Here is a 9676-nt window from a genome sequence, read left to right as displayed (position 1 = left end):
TCCATCTTTGTGCTGCATGTCACACTGTAATAGCCTTTTTTTTTCATCCTCCATCTGTCACGCTGACTTATAATATTGGATTGCTGGAAATAGGAAGCAAATCATTTTACCAATCGCAAAACCAGTGATATTTATAATTTTAAGCACAAAAAGACAGAGAAGTAGCAGAAGTAGAGAATGCACGGAGTTGGATTTTTAAGGCTTTCAAGGAGGCCTCGCTCGTGGCAACAGTTATTCAAGTGGAAAATCAAGGTTTCATTATGGATTGTTTGGTTTTGTGTGCACAGCTCAAGCACTGGTACACAACAGACGAGACTCCTAAACTGGCTGTTTCCTCTGATCCAATGTCCATTGTTTGAGAAATCACATTAACAGAATATTTTTCATCATCTCGTGGTATTTATTAGAATTTAGGCTGGACCTTATAGTCACTGTCGTGACAAAAATGTTCACCCTTTTACTTTTTAAATAATTGTTTTTCGCGTTTTATCATATCTGATCTCAGGGCGATCCAACATTTGCATGTGCGGCCTCTCAGCCTTTCCCAGTGAGTCATCCCGCAACATGATTTCAAAAAGGGAAATGAGAGCTCATCACTTGGTGCTCAAGTTTTTATTGTAGAGAAACTCTGATGCTGCTGCCATAATGTGTTGCCTATTACTGTTCAGGGTTGTTTATAAAACAAAACTGATAGGTCAAAATCTGAGAAACGGGAAAAAAATACTCAGCTACAAAATTAAAACTGCCTTTATCAAATATCTGATGTTTTCTTTTTATCTTTTACCATATGTATCCTTAAAAGCGGATAATACAGTTTAAGGTTTTTAATCACGTTATCTTAATGTTGGCTTCAACAGATTCCCTTCATGTCAACTCCTCTGTTAACATACAGAAGGTGCCTTTGTTAGTCGAGTGTCATGCGCCCCCTGCTGTTCACTTGACAGAACCGTGTCCTCAGCTCACCGACAGCTTTGTAAAGTAACTAGTAGATCAGAGTCAGAGACTTGGTGGAACACGAGTGTACCTTTTCAACCAGGTACCACCAGCCTATAAAATCTCATTCATTCACATCTTGCAAACTATATATACATGAATTCTCATACAGCAAACTCAGTTTCTAAGTGCTGTCAGAGTTTGTCAGCTGTTCAGTTGCTTTTGCCTTCTTTGACCCGTCCGAGTAGTGCTCCCGCTTCCTCTTATGTTTGCTCTTCTGCCCTTCCTCTTGTCTGAATTGGTGCCTGTTTGGGAAAAAAAAAGTCACATTCACTTGTAGACAGTATTTAAGTTCTAAATAGTTCTAAGAACTCTAAAATTTGACACTTTGTGCCTTTTTAACTTCTGGCCAGGAGCAACAGATGAAATGTTTGCTTATAGGCAAACTCTGGCTCATATACTGATAAATTAGATCAAAATGTATTAAATAAAAAGGCTATTTGGGATACTAACTGAACTTCCTTGTTGCTGCATTAAGTTTCCATTTTAAATTCTGGGAATAACAACCTCAAATTGTTTATTCCCCTGTTCACACAGAGAATCTCTCATACAGGATTTTAAACTTCAAGTTCAGGCCTGTACATGTGCAAAAATGAGAAAAGTGATGGTTTACAATCATTCTGCATTCGTCTCAGTTGTAGTGATGGGTGATAGTGAGATCTCACCTGGACTGCCAGCGTCGGCCGCTGTTCCACACTCGACCAAAGGAAGGAAGCCAGTTGGCATCTGTTTGCGAGGTGTGATCAAAGTTGGCTCCTACTCTGTTCGGTGGAAGCTTCTTCAGCTTCGCTTGCTCCTCTGGCAAAAGACAGATGAGGACATTTTAGTTACACTATTATACAGTCGTTGTGAAATCCTCAAGTCTAAGTAGATAAAATCTCTTTATTGTTGTGACAGCATGCACTAACATGTAATAGGTCGGGTCTCATGGGAACTTTAAACAAGGCTGCAGCATTTCATTGAGCAAAAAAACTGCTCAGCTGACTAATTCACATAAGACACAACGTAAAATAAAAATCTTTGTGATTCCTACTCTGTTTTAGGAACTCAGGGAGCGACGGGCCGATCTCTGGATGTGCTGCAACCCCAGAGGGCCCCTCCAGAGGATCGTCCTGGAGCCAAGGAGGGACAGCGCCTACAACAAAGTGAGGCCATATGCTTAGTCTTCACACGTAAGAGGTGAACTGAGCGCAAAACTGTTGGAGACACTGAGTTTCTACACAAGAGTTAAACAACATAAATGTTTTATTTAGTCGAATGAAAGGCGACTGCACCGTTTATCTTCAGTATCCTGCAGGATGTACTGTAATATCATTTTTTATCAGGAATAATAATCCTCAGAGGGGCAGGGGGCTAAGTAATATTACTATAAGCAAAAAATATACATCAACCAAACTCATCAACGGAGGTGTGGAAAATGTAAATGTAAAAAATGACTAAATTCTGCAAAATAAGGGTTTTCAGATATTTTTTATAATACAATTAATTGTAATAATTAGAACATGTGATTTTAAATGATAGGAATTGACTCAAATGTAATTTTTTTGAGGGCATTATAACAAGACATTATTACATTTTCATTAAGTGTAATATTGGGCTTATTAAGCTTACTGAGCAACAGCACTTTGTCACACAGAAAAGGCTGTTGTATGAGTTGATTGCTGAACTATTGCCTTGTAAATACACTGCTAAGTGAGCCAAGATATAAGTTTGGATAATCATTACAGAAGTTCATGTACCACTGTACCTGTATGAACGTTTCCACCGTTTGACGAATCCTGTAACAGACATCAAATGGGGCGATTGTGTTTGTGTACAAAAAAACCCGGTTCATTATTAGACTTGTTCTTAATGACAGTTGTCCATCTACCTGATAGCCAATGAATGTCAGGCCTTGTGCTGTTGCAGCCCGTCGTACTCCGACCACTGACTCGACAAAGCTGCTGCCCGGCTGCTGGTCTGATCCCTGATACTTAAATTGCGAGCTGCTCCCCAGAGAGGACAAAGTAATTTCAAATGTTATTAATCACACAATGCATTTAAAAAAAAAGATTAAAAGATAAAATGTCACAGATGGACACTGTGTTACCTGACAGGATCCTCCGCAGACATGTCTGTGCCATTGGGACCATTGAACAACTCCGCCTCTGCGTCACGCTGATATTGATTCAGGAAATGCCAACAGTGGTTCACAGAGGAAGTCTAACAACTAATCATGCTTCAGCTCAGATTTTATCATCACAATCTTACCACACTACCTTGCCCCGAAATTTAGATTGTCTGTCAAACAACCTTGGCCACCAGATACAAGGTTTCACAAGCCCCCCCTTTTTTATAGTTAAACAGGTTTTTCAGTTCACTTACAATTATTTAGCTGGAGAATGGTGGCATTTCCCACCTTACATGCAACTCAAAACCATGAAAAGCACAGACAGTCAAGGCCACAGTGATGGATACTGCCACTGCATCCTTGGAAAACAAACCTCTAAAAGAGACTGAAGGACCTCTTGGCGATGTTTCTCCTGGAACCGGATACAATCAGCTTCCTTCAATCACGGAAAACAAAAAAAAAAGAAGAACAGATTACCATCAGCAGATATCAAGTTTGGTTAAAATAAAATTTTGAGCCATGTTAGTGGCTAAAAGTATCTTAGAGCTGCTACCAAAGGTGTAGAGTCCTTATTAGTTGCTATAAAGGTAAATGGTTAGAACAAAGATTATATGCATTACCTGTTTAATGAATTCATCCTCCTTCTCCACAAATGTTTCCAGCACATTTGCCAGCTCAGCTTTAAACCTATAAAACAAAAACAAACATACAACCTCGCATAGAATCTTTCATTTTCCATCTAAACTATTAATATTGATTTTTAGCTACTTGGGCCCACCTTTCAGTTTCCTCCTCTGTGACGATGACCTTGTCTCGAAGCTTGGGGTCGGCCTTATTTTCCCACCAGAACTTGTGTGTATTCTTCCTGTGCTCGGGGCTGAAACCATGTACATTCCAAATGTCAACCAGCGAACAGGGGACATAAGCAGTTTATCACATTTTTTTAAGGACAAAAGAATAAGTATACTCAAGCCCAGAGACACATGATGAATGCATATTTGTTAGTTTGGCCAACATGTTATACATATTATAATCCTTCAAAGCAGTAGAGGCTATAAAAACACATACAAATAACAAAACACAATAAGAAATAACAAAATAAGCTAGATCAAAGTTAACTAAACAAAACTTACGTGGCCATGTGCTCTAACAAGCTTCCGTAAAGCACAGCGATGTTGCCGTCTGTAACATTTCGGTCCACCTCGAGCCCACAGCAGTAGCACCAAAATTTCTGCTTGTGCCGGGTGCAATCAAACTTCTCTACTTGGGGCTTTTTAAGTGTTCGGCGAGCTTCCTTCACCTGGGAGAGAGCGAATGAAACAGACACAGGAAGACACGGGAGTAAAAAATAGAAGTTGGACTCTCTCACACACAAAAGACCTGCGATAAATCCAACCTTCATGGGGGTTCTGATGTTGCTTTTGTAACTCGTTTCACGCATGATGAACAATAAAGGAAATAAAACAAAGAATTCAAGAACACTGCAAATATTTGGGTGATGTAAATAATCTAATAGCGCAAGCCTGAATCCTTTCTGTCTGACGGATGCATTGAAGAACACGGGGCCATAAATCTGTGTGAGGCTTGGATCCTGTATAGAGCAACAATATACCATATCATGAAATTGTGCATGTGATAGAAGCAAAAAGAATACTGTTCTACAGTACACACTGAGACACAAGAAAGCGATGTAAGCATTATAATTTTATGTAAATATTAGATGTCACTGCAATAACAATTAGCTATTGACATTATCGAGTTATCGCACGATACATGAATATGACCTCAATCGTTTTTATTGACCTCAATAACAACCACTGCGACTACGTTGACGTAAGAATGAATGTCAACAACAGTCCAGCAAAGTCTTGCAGCTTCTGTCCTCTCATCTGTTCTCGTCGCATTCTTAATAAATCACGGCTTTGGTCTATAAAATGTCGGATAATATGGATTTCTTTGTATTCTTTTTAAAAAGACTTGCTTAGTTTTTTTGTCTGAGGCCTAAACTCAAGTCTAAACTCTGGATAAAATCCATGTAGGACTTGCACCAACGACCAATCTCACATGATTCAGTAACAAAAAAGAAAAAAAGGTCTTTAAAGGACGATAATATTGTTCGTCGCAATAATTCCGGGGGGGGGGCAATATATCGAAGTTATCGTGACAGGCCTGATTACAGTCAAAAACAAAAACACAACCGTAGACATTTAAAATATGTGCAGATAAACGATCTTATCCTCACATATTTTAATAGATTGGTGAACCATGTCTCTGAGGACGTCGAATCACCCCGGAGTGACAACACACGTTAGCGGTTGAAACATGTTGTGCTACTGGTTAGCTCAGGACGTTTCGCTAGTAGCATTCGGGAGCAGCTACTTCCGCGAGGTGGGAGCAAATGTTCCGACATTGTTGTGGGCCCCTTGACGTTGTTCTACTTACTTTCTCCAGGAATTTGAGGAGAACCACTCTGAGTCGGCTCTGGTGGCTCTTCCCGAAGATGTGTCCCTTCCCGCCGAACGTCGTTTGCCGACACACCGCACAGTAAAACGCACCCATCGACAAGCGCGTGTTGGAGGAAGCGACAGTTCACCAGAGCAGAGTTGAGCTGAAGACAAACTCGGCTGGTATCATTGTTGTGACTCGTTTGTTTGAACACAAGTGTCACGACCATAAGCAAAGTGCCAGCGATTTGCTACCGGAAATCATTCCGTCTCAATATGTTCCCCCCCTGGAAACAAGTACGATATGTGGAACTGTTGTTGTTCTTCTTCTTCTCACGTTATACGGCGGTTGGCAAACAACTTTTTAGTGCGCATTACCGCCCCCTTCTGATATGGAGGGTGGATCAGAATGGTACAATCTACTGGATGAAATACAAAACAAACAAAAACATAACTACTTTTTATTCTTCTAATAAGTCAGTTTTTATAACCATATAACCATATAATGTAAAAAAAAACAACAGTAGTAATAGTAACAATTTAACCAAAAAAGACTAAATTAAATTAAATTAAATTAAATTAAATTAAATTAAATTAAATTAAATTAAATTAAATTAAATTAACAAATAAATAAATAAAAAAGGCCCTTTTTAGTAATAATGGTAGGACTGATAAGCAATTGCTTCTGCCTACACATTACTGTATATTTGTTTCCTTTCATTTTTTTAGCTTACCTTATTCCTTTATTGTTTTGTATCACATTGCATGTGGAAATTGTTTACGTGGTCAAAACTGACAGAACAGAAACAAAACAGTTGCCATCATGTCCCTGACATTGGAATAAGATGTTGACAGCCATTGTGTCCTATACACTGTTATCTGCTCCCGCCCATATGCTATAATACTGATTAAATTAACAAATAAATAAATAAAATACAATAAGAACGAAAAAAAAGCAAATAATACAATATTACACAGGGGGATAAAATAAGTCAGACATAAGTCTATTAAGATTTAATATTGAATGTGGAACTGTTGTTATTGACTGTCTTCTATGGTAACATAGCAGTATAGACCCAATACTAGGCGTTTGGATTGTTGGCAATTGGTAGACTGTCATGTTGCAACCGGATCACAAGACTGTTGTAAAAAAAGAGGAAGATGTAAACCAAATGCTTGTTGATTGGTGAGTAACCGTCATATGTTGCACTATCGTTGATGACGATGATGTCACATTCAAAGGAATCAAAGTCACACACACACATACACTCCTTTGAAATGTGACCTCATCGCATATAACAGCTGGTGAATCATCTCACAATCCATTCCCTGATCTGACACCCTGAAGCGATTTTTGTCACAACTATTTAACTTCACCAATTTTTAATTTTTAATTTTTTGAACTCTAGAGGCTGGTCTATACACTCCGGTCCAGTAGGTGGCGGTACACACCTGATAGTTGGTATTGCAACCTGCTAAAAAACGCAACGAAGAAGAAGGAATCCGAAGCGCTGTTTGTTTTGGTTTCGTCTCATGTTGTCTTCATCACTACAGGTTTCAACACCGTCGACAGTTGTAAACGATATTAAATAATACCGTAATTGAATAGCGGTAATTATCTGTGCATTTGGATGCGTGCATCGTTATTTGGTCCCCCGCCAGCGGACCCCAAAAAACAACGTCGTTAGAATGGAAATGTCTGCAATGCAGTGTTTCCGGGAGTGTTTCGAGGAGAGGTTCCATGCTTTCGTCGGAGAAATATGCGTAATCTTCGAAACGATTGTGGCAAAGTACGAGGACGAGATCGCTCGACAGCGCCGACTGCTGGACTACATTTTGAAACCGGAAGTAAAGCTGCACAGGATGGGTCTGTAAAACCTTAATTAGCAAGCCACACTTTTATTCCTAACCTCTTATTAGTTTAAACATATGCTCAGTTTTTTTTTTCTAACTCCGCCCTAGACCTACCAAAGCAACTTGTCTGCAATGAGGAACAGGTTCCTGCTGAGCCGAAGGATTCCAGTCCGGACCAAGAGGACGCAGAACTTCCACAGATCAAAGAGGAACAGGTGGATCTGTGCATCAGTCAGGAGGCCGAGCAGCTCGCACTGAAGGAGGAGACTGATGATGCTCTCATCTTGAATCCTACTTGCGAGGAAAGTGACCAACAGCTCTTCCCTCACCGCCCTCCGGCACCTGAGGCCGCAGATCACGACGGAGGAGACGAGCCTGGAAGCCCAACGTCAAAGTCTAAGAAGAGATCGCACAAAGCAAACAAATGTCACCCCACCTTGTCAAAGGTTTCCCCGAATACCTGCAAGTTTAAGACGGGTTTCAAGTGTGTCACCTGTGGCGATGCCTTCAAGCAAAAGTCTCAGTTGAACAAACACCTGCGCGTCCACACCGGCGAGAGACGGAACTCTTGCAAAACATGCGGGAGAAGCTTCGCGTGCAACAGCGACTTGCTGATCCACACGCGGCGGCACACGGGCGAGAAGCCATATCCCTGCGCCACCTGCGGGAAGAGGTTCATAGACATGTCGTCGCTGAAAACGCACATGAGCGTGCACACAGGGGAGAAACCCTACTCCTGTAAAATATGCGGGAAACACTTCCGCCTGGGCAACCTCTACAAAGTCCACATGAGGACGCATTCGGGCGAGAGGCCGTACCATTGCAAAACGTGCGGGAAAAGTTTCGGCCACGTGTCGAACTTTAAGAGGCACACGGTAATCCATACTGACAAAAGGCCATACCCCTGCTCAACATGTGGCAGCGCCTTCAGACTTAAGAGTGAATTGACTGCCCACGTTCGAGACGTACACCACGGTGTGCAGCCTGTCCCTGTGACGTCAGTGGGAAAATACACTGTGATGATGCTCAATTTGCCCGCCGTGTGATATCACGCACGGACAAGTAGCCCGCTTGTACATAAAGAACATTTGGGAGATGGGTTTAGCTGCATACAAGAGAAGAAGAGAAAATACATTTTAGATCTCTGTAGCTCAATGTGGAAAATGTCCTATTGAAAAGTCACAATATTTGATTTCATGTTGTCTGCAATGTTTGCTGAAGTACCCTCATATTTGTTCATGATGTCTATAAATCAAATTTATTATTATTATTATTATTATTATTATTATTACTGAATTACTGATACTTACCCCCTGCAGAGGAGTTTATATTTTCACCCGTGTCTGTTTGTACCTTTGTTTATCGCACTATGCGCCAAAGTACGTTGTAGTACCAACTTACCAAAAAAAGTACCAAAGTTCCAAATTTGCACTAAACAAGGTGGAGGGGAATGGGGCATGGGCACAGAGAAGAGCCCCTTTTTAGTAATAATGGTAGGACTGATAAGCAATTGCTTCCACCTACATATTACTGTATATTTGTTTCCTTTCATTTTTTTTAGCTTACCTTATTCCTTTGTTGTTTTGTATCACATTGCCTGTGGAAATTGTTCACGTGGTCAAAACTGACAGAACAGAAACAAAACAGTTGCCATCATGTCCCTGACATTGGAATAAGATGTTGACGGCCATTGTGTCCTATACACTGTTATCTGCTCCCGCCCATATGCTATAATACTGAGATGTTTCTATTGCACCTTAAGTTTTTAAGTTTGTCTGTCTGCATTTGAGCTGTGCCAAGAATCTTCTCTTTATACAGACATGTGTTGAATAAACTCATATTCAAAGACAACCGAGGCCCATCAAGTTATTTAATATGTTCCCCATTGAGAAGTGCAGCCGTCTTTCATCAAACATCTGTGCACATGAAGGTTTTTTTTCTACATTTACCTGTTCTCGTTCTGTTGTAAGAAACAAAGAAGAAAATCTTTTGCTTCGCGTTGAAGCACGGTCCTGACCAATGTAACTGACTGACGCCACATCATTTACTGCTTCAGTGAATTTCTATGTTTTTTAATGTCTCTTGAATTATGACGATTGTGTATTTTTTCCTTGTAATTCCGCAAAAGATGCATCACATCTTTTGAATGTATATATTCTGTATATCTAGTAGCCGGCATGGCTGAGTCCAGTTGCAATGGAAATGGTGATGGTATTTGAGATTTTTCTGATGGGTTCCATAGTATATGATTTGTGGCGGACACACATGCTGTTTT

General features: G+C 40.4%; 2 protein-coding genes across 2 annotated transcripts; one reads left to right on the top strand and one right to left on the bottom strand.

Moving 5' to 3' along the window:
* Positions 1 to 596: 596 nt before the first annotated feature.
* Positions 597 to 5869, bottom strand: cenatac (centrosomal AT-AC splicing factor). Its single transcript, XM_035639340.2, has 11 exons — positions 5546 to 5869; positions 4237 to 4403; positions 3882 to 3980; positions 3724 to 3790; positions 3477 to 3539; positions 3083 to 3150; positions 2864 to 2978; positions 2741 to 2771; positions 2027 to 2128; positions 1659 to 1791; positions 597 to 1238 (listed from the first exon to the last, which is right to left on the bottom strand). Exons 1-11 carry the CDS (start codon positions 5660 to 5662, stop codon positions 1118 to 1120), a joined length of 1083 nt encoding a protein of 360 aa, XP_035495233.2. The 5' UTR covers positions 5663 to 5869; the 3' UTR covers positions 597 to 1117.
* Positions 5870 to 6965: 1096 nt separating this feature from the next.
* LOC118313928 (gastrula zinc finger protein XlCGF8.2DB-like) lies at positions 6966 to 9252 on the top strand. The gene is made up of 2 exons (XM_047329071.1): positions 6966 to 7414; positions 7510 to 9252. The coding sequence occupies exons 1-2, from the start codon at positions 7237 to 7239 to the stop codon at positions 8445 to 8447; spliced, it is 1116 nt and encodes a 371-aa protein (XP_047185027.1). The 5' UTR covers positions 6966 to 7236; the 3' UTR covers positions 8448 to 9252.
* The last annotated feature ends 424 nt before the right edge of the window (positions 9253 to 9676 follow it).

This window comes from Scophthalmus maximus, chromosome 19 (genome assembly GCF_022379125.1).
Source record: "Scophthalmus maximus strain ysfricsl-2021 chromosome 19, ASM2237912v1, whole genome shotgun sequence".
Taxonomy (NCBI): Eukaryota; Metazoa; Chordata; class Actinopteri; order Pleuronectiformes; family Scophthalmidae; genus Scophthalmus; species Scophthalmus maximus.
Note: the sequence above shows the minus strand (reverse complement) of the source record. Positions and strands in the feature narration are given on the sequence as shown.